General features: G+C 45.4%; 1 protein-coding gene across 8 annotated transcripts; it reads right to left on the reverse strand.

Annotated features, from left to right (window-relative positions):
* Nucleotides 1-7,818: 7,818 nt before the first annotated feature.
* Nucleotides 7,819-11,532, reverse strand: TEX101 (testis expressed 101). 8 transcript variants are annotated; one of them, XM_073886524.1, is made up of 6 exons: nucleotides 11,512-11,532; nucleotides 10,280-10,381; nucleotides 10,021-10,164; nucleotides 9,707-9,889; nucleotides 8,359-8,487; nucleotides 7,819-8,199 (listed from the first exon to the last, which is right to left on the reverse strand). In XM_073886524.1, the coding sequence occupies exons 2-6, from the start codon at nucleotides 10,341-10,343 to the stop codon at nucleotides 7,988-7,990; spliced, it is 732 nt and encodes a 243-aa protein (XP_073742625.1). In that variant the 5' UTR covers nucleotides 10,344-10,381; nucleotides 11,512-11,532; the 3' UTR covers nucleotides 7,819-7,987. The 8 variants fall into 8 exon arrangements, with proteins under 8 accessions (XP_073742625.1, XP_073742626.1, XP_025705345.1 ...); XM_073886525.1 differs by lacking the exon at nucleotides 11,512-11,532 and adding an exon at nucleotides 10,966-11,085 and having other exon boundaries at nucleotides 7,819-7,942; XM_025849560.2 differs by lacking the exon at nucleotides 11,512-11,532 and adding an exon at nucleotides 10,966-11,085.
* Nucleotides 11,533-13,656: the final 2,124 nt, after the last annotated feature.

Below are 13,656 nucleotides of genomic sequence, written 5' to 3' on the forward strand. Positions count from 1 at the left end.
AAAAATTTATTATACCTGTTAATAGTTGACTCTCTAACAGAGACCACCAGAATCTCAGCGGTACCACAAAAGGGAAAATCAAGGATACCAAGAAACTGGCCAGGATTAGGCAAGGATTGTGACACAATGGTTTAGGATTGGTGAGCACAACAAAATGATAAGCAAGCTGTTGTCTGGTAAGTGAGCTTTTACAGATTTTTCTTCTAGGCAAGACTTTCTTTCTTTCTTTCTTTTTTTTAAAGATTTTATTTATTTGACAGAGAGAGACACAGCAAGAGAGGGAACACAGCAGGCGGAGTGGGAGAGGGAGAAGCAGGCTTCCTGCGGAGCAGGGGGCCCGATGCGGGGCTCGATCCCAGGACCCTGGGATCATGACCCAGGCTGAAGGTAGCCGCTTAACCGACTGAGCCACCAAGGCGTCCCTAGAATGTTCTATATCTTGACCTAGGACCCTGGGATCATGACCTGAGCCCAAGGCAGACGCCTAACCACTGAGCCACCCAGGCACCCCTAGGCGAGACTTTCTTGGAACAAACCATCGCCATGTTGAAATATATGGTTTCAGTTCTTATGTCAAATAGAATTTAAAATACCTATTACGGTTAAATAGCCAGTCGATCAATAGATTTCCTTTCTTGTCTCATAAAAATATTTTTCCTGGTTTTTCAAGTCAGCTTCCAAGTGAGGTCCACACATTGCATTTGGTTTTGTGTTTTTAAGTCTCTTTTAAGTTATAGCTTCACCTCTTTTTTTTTTTCTCTAAACATAATTTTTGACAGAGCCAGGTCATACAGAGTTCCCACAGCCTGGATTTTGCTGATTGTATACATGTAGTGTCATTTAACATGTTCCTTTGCCCCATGAATTCCCTTTAATTTGGTAGTTAGAACTGCTGATCTAAGTTTAAAAAAAAAACATGGCGAACAGTGGGAAGATGGAAGAATTGGAAGCACCAGGAATCTGTCTCTCCATCTAGACTACAGTTGCTTCTGCAGAATCTGTCTGATACAACTATTTTGGAACTCTGGTGTCTGTTGAAGGCTTTCAATTTCCAAGGGAAGGCTTGGATGGTAAATTGTAGTTAATTTTGGTTCTTTTTTTTTTTAAGATTTTATTTATTTTGAGAGAGAGGGTGAGAATGAAAGAGAAAGAGAGCACGAGCAGGGCGAGGGCAGGGGCAAATGGAGAGGGAGAAGCAAACTCCCCGCGGAGCAGGGGGCCTGATGTGGGGCTCGATCCCAGGACCCTGGGACCATGACCTGAGCCGAAGGCAGACACTTAGCCAACTGAGCCAGCCAGGCGCCCCTGATTTTGGTTTTTAACATAGAGGCAGCTAGCCATCCACCAACCCCAGCCACGTGACAGGCTGTCATTGCATGTGTTCCAGGAGCAACTTGCATGCAGCTGTGGGAGCCCATGTGGGCAATAAGGACTCTGTTCTCCAGATACTGGGGATCTGTGCTCTGATTGCTGATTGCTGCTTCTGATCACAGAGGTGCAGACCAAGAGGTGGGCAGTCCTGGTTATTGTACCTCCCTCTTTGTCGCAAGCCCCTTTCTCTCCAGCTGAAGTAACTTCCAGGGGATGTGAAGGCTTGGCACCTTTTCTCCTCCCTTCACTTTTGCTTTTTCCCCTTTCAGAGCTAGACACTAAAGACTAGGATATTCAAAAAATAACTACATATACAGGGAATATTAGAGAGTGACTGCGCATGCCCAAGGAAAGCCTCAGAAAAAACCTAAGAAGACCTTAAGTTTGGGGCACCTAGGTGGCTCAGTCAGTTAAACATCCAACTCTTGATCTCAGCTCAGGTGTTGATCTCAGGATCATGAGTTTAAGCCCCGCATTGGGCTCCATGCTGGGTGTGGAGCCTACTTAAGAAAGAAGAAGGAGAAGACTAAGTTTATACCTCAGGCTGATCCTCAGCACGGAGATAGTCTACAACAATAAAAATAACAATAATGATGATAAATAAAAACAATAAAATCAATGAACCCTCAGAAAGGGTTGATCTGTTGTCCAGAGTTACCACATTATTAGATTCAAATGTTGAACAAAAGAATCACAAAGCATACAAAGAAACAGGAAAATGTGACATTCAAAGAAGAAAAAAAAAAACCCAACGGAAACCGTCTCCAAAAAAGACCTTGGGGCGCCGGGGTGGCTCAGTCGTTGAGTCTGCCTTTGGCTCAGGTCATGATCCCAGGACCCTGGAGCCCCACATTGGGCTCGCTGCTCAGTGGGGAATCTGCTTCTCCCTCTCCCTCTGCCCCTTCCCCCCTGCTCATGCTTGCTATCTCTCTCAAATGAATAAGATAAAATCTTAAAAAAAAAAAACCTAATGGCAGATATGTTAAAGATTTTAAAATAGCTATCTTAAAGATGTTCAAGGAATTAAAGGAAGATGTGGAGGAAGTCACGAAGACAGTGTGTGTGAACAAAATGGAAATGTCAATAAAGAGATAGAAAACCTAAAAAGAAACCAGAAAGAAATTCTGTAGTTGAAAAGTACAATAATTGAAATGAAAAATTCAGTAGAGGGATTCAAAGACAGATTTGAGCAGGCAGAAGAAAGAATCAGTGAACTTGAGTGTAGGACAATGGAATATTTTGAGTCTGAGACGGGGAAAATAAAGGTTGGAGAAAAGCACACAGAACCTTAGAGACTTGTGGTATGCCATCACGTGAACCAGTACTCAGTGTGGGAGTCCCCAAAGGAGGAGAGGCAGAGAAAGGAGGAGTGAGAATATTTGAAGAAATATTGGTGGACATTTGGGTTGTTTCCAAATTTGATGGAAGACATGAATATAAACATCCAGGAAGCTCAACAAACTCCAAATAAAATGGACTCAAAGAGACTCATACTGAGACACATTATAACCAAACTTTCAGAAGCCAAAGAGAAAATCTTGACAGCAGCAAGAGAAGCAAATCATCACATACAAAGGAACCTCGGTAAGATCACCAGCAGATTTCTCATCAGGAACTTCGGAGACCAGAAGACAGAGGACCAATATATTCAAAGTGTTAAAAGAAAGAAACTGTCCACCAAGAATCCTATATCCAGAAAAACTGTTCTTCAAAAGTGAGGGAGAAATTAAGACATTCCCAGATAAACAAAAGCTGAGGGGGTTTGTGACCACCAGACTTGCCCCGCAAGAAATGCTCAAGGGAGTTTTGCGAAGTGAAATGAAAGGACACTAGACAGTAACTCAAAGCCATATGAAGAAATAAAGATCTCAATAAAGGAAAATACACGAGCAATTATTTTTTAAGATTTTATTTATTTATTTATTTATTTATTTAAGAGAGAGAGTGCAAGTGCGCGCAAGCCCAGGCAGGGACAGGGGGTAGGTAGAGGGACAAAGGTTGTTATATGTATCAATATTTCATTCCTTTCTTCTTTACTGAGTAGTATTGCATTATAGAGATATATTATTATTATCTATTCTTTCTCTGTTGATGAGCATTTGAGTTGTTTTCAGTTTGGGGCTCTTATAAATAAAACTATTATGAACATTTGTATAAAAATCTTTGTATGGACGTATGCTTTTGGTTTTTTTGGGTGGGGAGTGGTAGTACTTTGGAAAGGAAAGGCTGAATCCTGTGGAAGGGTATGTTTAATTTTTAAAGAAACTTCCTAAGATTGGGAACAAAGCAAAATGTCCATTCTCGCTACTTTTATTCATTATACTAGAAATCCTAACCGGTACAATAAGAACAGAAAAAGAAATAAGGGGTGCCTGGGTGGCTCAGATGGTTAACTGTCTGCCTTCAGCTCAGATCATGATCCCAGGGTCCTGGGATCAAGCCCAACATCAGGCTCCTGCCTCAGCAGGGAGCCTGGTTCTCCCTCTCTGTCTGCTTCTCCCCCTGCTCATGCTCTCTCTTTCTGTCTGTATTTCTGTGTCTCAGATGAATAAGTAAAATCTTAAAAAAAAAAAAAAAGAAAAGAAATAAAAGGCCTACGTATTGGAAAGGAAAAAACAAAACTGTCACTATTTGCAGATGACATGATTGTTTAGAAAAATTCCATGGAATCTACAAAAAACTGCTAGAACTAATAAATGAATTTAGCAAGGTTGTAGTATATAGGTCAACATGCAAAAATCAATTGCATTTATTCTATATACTAGCAATGAAAAATTGAAAACTGAAATTTTAAAAGTACTATTTACTTTTGAATGAATGAATATGAATCTAATGATATATCAGTATCTATAGCCTGAAAACTTATGAAACTAGGATTCTCATACATTGCTGGTGGTAATAAAAAAATTACACAAGCACTCTGAAAAACAGTTTCTCCATTTCTTGTAAAGTTAAACAAACTCTTGCCTTATGACCCAGCAATCTTATTCCTAAGTATTTATCTTGGAGATAAAATTATATGTTTATCAAAAAACCTGTACAATAAATGTTTATAGCAGTTTAATTTGTTACTGCCCCAAACTAGAAACAACCCAAACATCTTCAATGGCTTCATGGATAAACTGGAGTATGTCCATACAATGGAATGATATTTGTCCCTAAAAAGCAATTAACTGTCAGTACACATACAACATGGATGAATCTCAGAGGCACGAATAGTGAGTGAAAGTAGCTGGTCTCAAAGGTTCCATACTGTGTGGTTCCATATCTCTGCCATTTTCAAACAGGCAAATGTATAGTGATAGAGAACAGATCCGTGGTTGTCTACGACTGGGATGAGGGGAGGATGGGGCTACAAAGGAGTAGAATGAGGGAGTTTTGGGGTGAATGAACTTTTGTATTTTGATTGTGGTATTAACTTCTACAAGTGATTTTGTTGTGAAAGAAATTTTTTTTTTAACATAGTGCTGTGGTTTAATAAGTGTTGACCATGCAAAGAATAGGTCTGCCGTTTTGCTTATCCATTCCCTTAGTAATGGCTATTTAAGTCACCTCCAGCTCTTCACCAGAAACATACAGTGGGATTATATAAATTGTATTCCTAAAGTTCTGCACATAGAGCAAGAAACAGATTTAATGCCCAATAAATTATTACTTTAGTTAACATTAAATAATAGTAAAACAACTTAAACAACTAGTTTCCTAGCTCCTGATCAAAACTGACCTCCTACTCTGACATCACTGCCCCAAACCAGGATTTGTTCACATGGCCACTATAACACTATTAAGGAAATAGGGAGATGGATCTTCAAATTCTTGCCTTTTTTCAGTGCCCGTCCTTCCTAAACTTCCGCCTCTTTTCTTCTCTACCCTCTAGAAACTCACTGCTTTTGTCCTCCACATTAACATCAAGTTTAAGGTAATTGGCTGCAGTTGGTGGTAGTCAGTTTAGTTGTTGGAGAGGAGTGTGTATGTGTTTAGGGGAAATTTGGTTCACTTCAATAAGCAGTTCTGGAAGAAACCATAGCATCAGTTTGCTGGTCACATCTTATGGGTGCTCTTGGAAAGCTGTTGGAAACAAGGTCTGTGCCTGACGTGCTGTTACCTTGTCAGGAGAGTTGATACGTTGTGTGGGAAACAGAAAAATACTGAAGTAAGATGGCTGAATGTGCTGGGGCTCTGTGGAGGGAGATCGTGGGTGTCAGAGAAGTCAGGAAAGGTCTGCTAGAATTGGCAGTGAGATGTCTAGTGGGGCTGTCATGGAGAGGTAGGGTGGGAATGGGAGATGGAATTTCAGGGAGGGAAGAACATGAACCAGAGCCCTGGAGAGAGCAGTATGGGTGAGGACAGAGGTTAAGTCCAGGCAGATGAATGAATAGGTGTATGGCAGGATTATATTTCGTTTTAACTGTTGTCTCCCCACTCTCCAATTCTTTATACCACTTCTTTTGCTCCTTGTCCCTCAGTTAGTAGGGCCATTATCGAGAAATGCAAAGAGCCAGAAATATCTTAATGTTCAGCCTTGAAGTTTCAAAATAGTCTTACGTAAAGTGAGACAGAGACAATAATTCTGAAGGCCTAACTTTTGATTTGATAGACCTGGAATTTTCAAGTTCCTTGAAAGGCCTTATGGCACGATTGTTGCAAAACCATAGATTTGAGAAGAATGTGTGATAGTGGTCTGTGTAAGGTGGATGATAACTCCCAACGGCTAGGCCCCATCTCTTCCCTAGTACCTAGGGAGGAAGCAGTTCCCTGTACAATGATCTTTTCTCCAGATCTTGGGGGAATTTCATCAGCTATATGGGATGCCTCTACAACCCAGAGTCCTGAAGCATTGCAGTGGGACTTGAGAGCTGTTGGAAGAGGCCCTGAAGTAGCTGAGAGAGGAATGGCAGAGCTGAGAGGGCCCATGTGGATGACGATCAGTGCCCAGACAGGGTTGGAGGTTCCCAGTGGATGCCAGAAGGAATGGAAGCCAAGTACCAGGCATCAGCAGGAATGTGGACATGAGCAGCAGAGAGGCAAAAACGAGAGTCACCTCCTTCCCACCAGTCCTGTAGCCAAGCCCTGGGCAAGGAGAGTGGAAAGGGAGAAAGCCCTGAGGTGGCTGAGTTTATTCAAACTAGTTAAGTTTCTGCCTACCACTGGGTCAGATGAGGGATTGTTACAACCAAAGTATCATAAAAATAAGCAATATATTAAAATACTTTTATATTATATATATTATGTATATATTTTTGTAAATATATTATTATATTTGAGTTTGCGGCCTGAGAAATTTGCCCGTGCCGCTGAAGTTCGTTGGCATACGATACATATAGTTTTTAAAATACCAAAACAATCCACAAAATTTCCAAATTTTGGAAAATTGTATCATTCTTCCATTCACTTAGGGATTTCTCTTGTAACTCTCTTCAGTGCCATCAGAAAGCCATTCTCCTATGGGAAATATCTAGTTGGCTTGTTTTTGTTTTTGCCCTAGATGGCATTTACCAGTCATGGTTCTGAATGCTTATTATTTCAGAAACTTATATGCCCCCTCTTAAATTCAAATTTGATTTGTTGTGCTTTCTCCTGCAAACTGACATGATGGGAAACTGGATGCCTAGGGACAAAGATAAAGTATTAGCTGGAGTGCGTCTTTAACTCAAAGAGTTGATTTAGAACCAGAACACTTTCTAGAAAGAACTTGGATAGACCAACTCCCCTGTCCTTTGTCCTTTGTAGGAGTCAGTAGTTTTCATTAAGTCTTCTTCCACCCCTGGTGCAGTTGGCTATGTCAGTTAAACCACAATAAAACTATTTAAATAAAATAATAAATGTCTATTCCCCCTTATCCTCTCCCCACCTTTTACTTTTTCCTATGTGGCTCCTATATCATTGGAGTCTTTTATAATAAGATGGGTTTTATGTGTTCTTGCATAATAAGCCGGAGAAACCAAAAACAAATCTTCCCCCCAAGAGTCCCAGGCCCCAGTTTTCATACCCTGCTGAGCCCCAGCTGCCTCTTATGTCCACTGAAGATGAATGAAGTAAGCAGCAGAGAAGGAAAGGAATGATGTAAAGGGGCAAGAGACAGGACACAGGAGATGGGGTCTGTTTTAACAGAAGAAGTTGGAGTCTGATTTTTCAAAATCTGCCATACCTCCCAGGGAAATATTAGAACAAAACAGCCAACTGTGGCCTTAAGGTTGGGCTCAGAGTGCTCTGAAGGAGGCTAATACTGATCTCTTGCCCAGCTATCAAGAGAAAGTGACCCATTAGAGTGAAAGGAAAACCAGACTTTAGGTCCAAGTATCAAAGTTCTGGTCTTGTTTTGCCCGTAGCTATGTCAGTGTGAGACACTCAAATTTTCCAGATCTCTGTTTCCTGCAAAATGTGTGGGTTGGAGACAATGAATTTTAAGGGCCCTTTCAGCACTAAAATTCCACTTCTAGTCTTGGGTTATACACCAATCACAGCAGAAACTTTATTAGAAATATAAAATACATCCACAGGAACTCTCTCTGTTCTTCAGCTCTCCACTTGCTCCTCAACTTGTTGATGACCAGCAGTCAGGAAGGGTGTCCTGCAGTCCAGGACAAGAAGCACCTCCTCAGGAACAATGGACAGGTTACTGCAGTAACATCAGCAGCACTAGCTCTAACCTCCAAACCGAAACAGGACGCCAGGTGGCCCCATTTTCAGTCTTTCGGGGTTGAGGGAGAGACTGATATGGACAGATTTCCTCCACCCACATGGGCCCTACTGTAAAGATCCCAGACATCAGCCTGCAACCAATTATGGATGTACAGCCTTTGACTTCCAAAAATGAGCTGATGCCTCCTATGGAACAAGAAAGGATGGGGAGATACATGGATGTTTTAGGAAATCAGAGAGGAATCAGTCCTTCCTCATTCCCCAAACCCCGAGTGTCAGAACCTCTTGGGGTCCACCCAGATGTCTGGTTTTCCAGCCTCTGAAACCACCAGATGTTCAGTTTACCTCCAGTGATGTGAAGTCTTCCTTGGTAGCACTGAACTGTATCATTGGGACAGGGAAGAGAAGGAGCATACAAACAGTTCCCCAAAGCCACACAGGTTGGGCAGTGGAGGCGTGGTGACATACTGGGAGCTAGAGGGAGAAACAGAGGGCAATTAGGGTATATCCTGCCTCTGGACTTGTCTCTTCTTGCTTCCCTCTCTTCCCCAAGTCTTTGCCCCCACAATCAAGGCCTATCACTGCAACCTCACCATGCCTCTCCAACTGATTCTCTTTGCTATCAGAACCCATCCAACATGACTTCCAAACTGTGTGCTTAGGTGTGAAGACAGAGATGAAAAGGACACAGTTCCTGCCACTGAGATCACCATCTAGAAGAAGGACATGCCAGTAATTATGGTACATCTCAGTAGGCACTATGTCCAAGGTATAATGGCAAAGGAATGGAGGGGTATCTAACCATCTGGGAGAATTTGCTAACTATTTTCACAGAGTGGACACCTGAGTTGAGGTGGAGGGTGAACAGAGGTTAGCTGAGTGAAAATGGGAGTTGGGGTGGGTAGCAAAGTAAACAGCAAGGACAAAGGCTGGGAGGTGTGAGCAGTGTGGTGGATTTCCAGGACTGTGAGACACTGCAGTGTTGGTATTCAGTTGGTAGGCACAGATAGGGGTGGACTGTTTTTTTTTTTAATTTTTTATTGTTATGTTAATCACCATATATTACATCATTAGTTTTTGATGTAGTGTTCCATGATTCATTGTTTGTGCATAACACCCAGTGCTCCATGCAGAACGTGCCCTCTTTAATACCCATCACCAGGCTAACCCATCCCCCTACCCTCCTCCCCTCTAGAACCCTCAGTTTGTTTTTCAGATGGACTGTTTTTTGTATGGCCAGCATCCATTCTGATTGGCCAGTACCATATCTATCGTTAAGTATTTTGACTACTGGCCCCAGCTGAAACACAACAAACAAGGAAGAAAGAGAAGGAAGTAAGCTGGAAAGTTAGGCAGGGCCAGATTGCCATAGAGCCTGGCCAAATCAGGGAAGCAGTAACTGCCAGACTGATGATGTCACACCATCCTGCTTGGAAACCTCCACTGACACTTTATTGCTTAATCAGCACAAAACCCAACTTAACACCTCAGCCTTCATTGACAGCCCAGTGCTCTGAGCAGTGTTTAGACCCCAAGGGAACAATTTAGAAAAAGGCAGGCAAAAGCTCTGAGGTTCTTTTGTGTATGGCCCCACCGGCCCGAGCCAAGTAAGAACACAGAGAAGGAAGACCCGCCATCTTTTCAGGGGTTTACCTGATTTCTCTCAGCGCCCATGTCTTACCTCCCCACGTACCTTGGGTCTCTTCCTCCTTCCACAGCTCCAGTAAGTTCTGCCTGCTGTTGCATAAGGACTCCTCGCAGTAGCTGCTGTACGAGACTGTGATTATGCCTGGGGGTGGGGAGTGCTGGACATACATTATCGCCTGTGTCCCATCTGCGACGCAGCCCTTAGTGCCCAAAACTGCTGTCTTGGCCCCTGTTCGGAGACAGGAGGGAAAGACAGGGGATGGTGGGCCTATGGTTTGGCCCCAGGGGAGGGGGAACGGCCCTGCCCACAACATACTCACCCTTCCCCCCACCGGACCCAACTGCCCTTTCTCACTTTACCTGCTTTAATCATCAGAAGGGATTCCTGGCACAATGACTCACTGTCACAAGTCTCAACTTTCTCTGTGGTCCAATTAAACCTCTTCCTTGGGTCCTTTTCTACACTCACCGATATGCCCTTGTGACAGTACAGATTTTGCTTCACTGGGGAGGAAATGAGATCGCGGTTAAGCACCTGCCCGCCCCGCCGCCAGTCCTCCTTCCCCAGAGGTGCCTCCTCCCTGAACCAGCTCTCCCCCCTGAAGCCCCCCGTCCTTACAGGCCAAGGAGGGCGCCCCGAGGAGGACGAGGAACAGCAAACCCTGCACACGACGGGGTCCCATGGCGCCTTTCAGAGCGGCTTGGAGGAGCGGCTAAGGATCTGCCATTTGAGAGAGAAGAGGGGGCTGTTCGGCCTCACACAACGAGGCTGCTTCGACCTTCTGGCAAGTACTGTCACTGCGGGGCGCAGCCGGCGCGACAGAAGACTGAGGCCGCCACTGTCGGGGTGGCCCTGGCTAGCCTGCGAGTGGGAGCACATGAGCACTGTGCCTCGGTTTCCACAGCTGCAACCCTCCGACCCAAACCCCTATTCTCCGACGACAGAGTTCAACGACCGGTACCCTCCGGCCTCGGGGTCGCGGGTGTGGCCCAGACGCCCCTTCGGCCTCAGGCTCAGGAGGCCTGGTTCAAGCCTACGCTCTCCCAGGCCCCGGGCCCCGGGATTCTCGGCCCACCAGGCCCCAGGCCCCCCCAGAACTCGGAATGCTGAGATCCCAGTCCTGTTCTACCGAGGGATCCAGGGCTCTGGGTTCCAGCCGCCATTTCCCACAGGATTCTGAGCCCCCCAGCCTCCATCCCGCTCAGACCCAGGAGTCCTGCCCCCCCCAACCCGTCCTCTTTCCTCAGGACCTAGGAATCTGGGTCCCCAGCCCTCCTTTTCTCTTTAAGGGACGCAAATTCCACCTGGCTTTCAGATAACCTCACAAGAACCTCACGGTGCCGAAGGAACGGCCTGGAAAGCCCCTCTCGGTCCACTCAGCCTCGGCTTCGTCTCTCAGAGACACGGAAGGCGGGGCCAGCTTCCCCCAACAGGTCACTCGAAGCCCCATTGGTCAATGTGAGAGCAGCTGATGCGCTTATTGGATGAACCCAAAGGAACGCCGCACCCCATTGGCCCTGGAGAAGCCCATTCCTGCCAGGCTAAGAAGGCACGCATGCGCAGAATGGCGAGTGGCGAGCATGCTGGGGTTGCGGGGAGGTCGCTGTGTTTGCAGCGCCCAGTGAGCAAAGCAGGGTGGGCGGTGCGTCCTCGAACGGCCTCCCTGATCACTTTCTCTCATTGGGCGGTGGAGTCTCCGCTTCTCCAGCCAGGCTAGGAGGTCACAGCCTTGGCTGTCCTCCACTGAACTACTCTCCCTGCCCAAATCGCCTCCCGTGTTCCCAGCCTGGGCCCTGCCCCAGCACCCGCCGGATGGCCATAGTCCCTGGGAGGCAGCTTGGCCTTGTCACCTTCCCTCGCGGCGGTTCCTGGCCGGCCCGGGCGTCTCCCTCTGATCGCGTCACAGCACCGGCCCCCTCCGTGCCTTCTGGAAGGCTGAATAGAGAAATACCGGCTTCAGAGTCATTTCCTGCCCCCCTGACTGTGCGCATGAGCAGTGACTGTGAGGGCACAGGTTGCCGCTGTAGCTCACCCACGTGGCCGTGCCACCACCCCCGAGTAGACGTGGCTTTCATTTAGATTTCTTGTTCGTGGCTGAAAATTCTATTTCATTTATATGTAAGCTGTCCAGATCTATATGTAACATGAAGCAAAGGGGTCCTTGGTGTACTCTCAGACTTGATGCTGTTTCTGTGAGTGCTATGGTGTAAATGAATATTTTTAATAGAGAAAATACCACAATTAGAACTTTAAAAAAACTAGGGAGAGTTAATACAAATATAAGAGAAAGCCATTTAGCTAGATCAGGAAGAATATCATGGCCTTTTAGAATCCACCAAAAATGTTTTCAAAGATGAAATAACCCAAGACCAAAGAGTTACAATTAGGTTATACTGTAGCCCCCAATTATTTCATGTTTTAACATTCCAAACACTAAGAATCGGCATGTGATTCCTGGAGGGGATGAGAAATATTTAGGTGTCAGATGCCTTTGCATCTTGGGGCTATAGGACAGGGTGCGTTGGGATCATTAGGCAGGAAAGGATGAAGCACCTTACAAAAGGGCCATGGCCAATCCCATCCTTGCCCCAGCAACCTGCCCAGGGCAGTGCCCACAGATTTCAGGGGAGGAGGTCTCTCTGTATGATGGAAGAGTGAGCATGGCTGATTCTGTCCTCACTGTCTGGCTGGCATATTCTGGAAGCTTTGGCAGTTCTTAGAATAACCGAAGGGACTGTCTTGATTGATGCCCTTTAAGAAGGAACAGTCTTACAGGACAGACAGTTTTTAGTGCTCACTGTGGTTTTGGCACCTGCTCCAGGAGCAAAGTAAGAGGAAAGATAGTAAGAAATTCACTTCAAATACTGGGTCCCTGATGCCTGGTCCCCAGTTCTCTCATCTCTCAGGAATCTGTGGGTCCATGTTCCCAGCCCCCTCCTCCCTCAGACCCAGGAGTCCAGGTCCCCAGCCCCCTCCTCCCTCAGACTCAGGAGTCCAGGCCCCCAGCCCTTTCCTCCCTCAGACCCAGGAATCCAGGTCCCAGCCTGCTGTCATCTGGACCCAGCAATCCAAGTCACTACCCCCCTCAAGTCTCAGCATCCAAACATAAAATAAAGTACCCTTTGTGTACTTTCAGAATTGGTACTATTCCTAGAAGTTAAGCTATAAATGAATACTTATTTTGAATAGAGAAAATGCCTCAGTCAGAATGGTGTTAGTAAAAGTTCTTAATTTTACATAAAAATATATTAAAAACTTTCAATTGGGGACAGTTAATATTAAGTATAATTATTAATATATTATTAACAAAAACATTAAGGTTAGTATAAATATGAAGAGGTAGTTCTGGTCCCAAGGACCCTGTCCCTTAGGCCCTGGGACCCTCCCTCATCCCTTCCCGTCTCTTTGACTAGCACTTGCCCTGCCTCCAGGCCTGACGCCACAGCTGGCTTCTAGCTCCTGTAGTGAAGATCATCCTAAATTGACTCTTGGCCTGTGGATTTGTTTTCTGGGGCTGCCATTACTAAGTACCACAGCCTGGGAGGCTTACACAACAGAAAGGTATTATCATCACACTTCTGGAGGCTGGAAGCCCAAAGTCAAGGTGTGGGCAGGGTTGGTTCCTTCTGAGGGCTGGGAGGGAAGGACCTGTCCCAGACCTCTCTCCTTGGCTTGTGGATGGCTGTCTTCTCCCTGAGTCTTCATATCCTCTGCCCTCTATGTGTGTTTGTGTGCAGATTTTTCCCTTTGAGTAAGGACGCCAGTCATACGGGATCGGGTCCCACCTTAATGACCTCATCTTCATTTGATTACCTCTGTAAAGACCTTATCTCCAAATAAGGTCACTTTCTGAGGTACTGGGGGTCAGGAATTTGGAAGGGGGGGAGACACAATTCAAGCCATCATATATTGAGAGAGGTGTGTGTTGCAGTTGAAATGGTGAGTACAGAATAGTGTACTCATACACTCCACTCGCCAAGCAGCCAGGCACCCCC

Source organism: Callorhinus ursinus, unplaced genomic scaffold (assembly GCF_003265705.2).
Source record: "Callorhinus ursinus isolate GAN/ISIS: 27379988/994484 unplaced genomic scaffold, GSC_fseal_2.0 scaffold71, whole genome shotgun sequence".
NCBI classification, from domain to species: Eukaryota; Metazoa; Chordata; class Mammalia; order Carnivora; family Otariidae; genus Callorhinus; species Callorhinus ursinus.

Bases quoted from the DNA above. Each gene is read 5' to 3' on its own strand.
- TEX101 (XM_073886524.1), bottom strand. From the start codon at position 10,343: ATGGGACCCCGTCGTGTGCAGGGTTTGCTGTTCCTCGTCCTCCTCGGG. The intron at 10,165-10,279 runs GTAAGGACGGGG...TTTCCTCCCCAG, and splicing joins CGGGGCGCCCTCCTTGGCCT to TGAAGCAAAATCTGTACTGT. The intron at 9,890-10,020 runs GTAAAGTGAGAA...GTCTCCGAACAG, and splicing joins CCTTCTGATGATTAAAGCAG to GGGCCAAGACAGCAGTTTTG.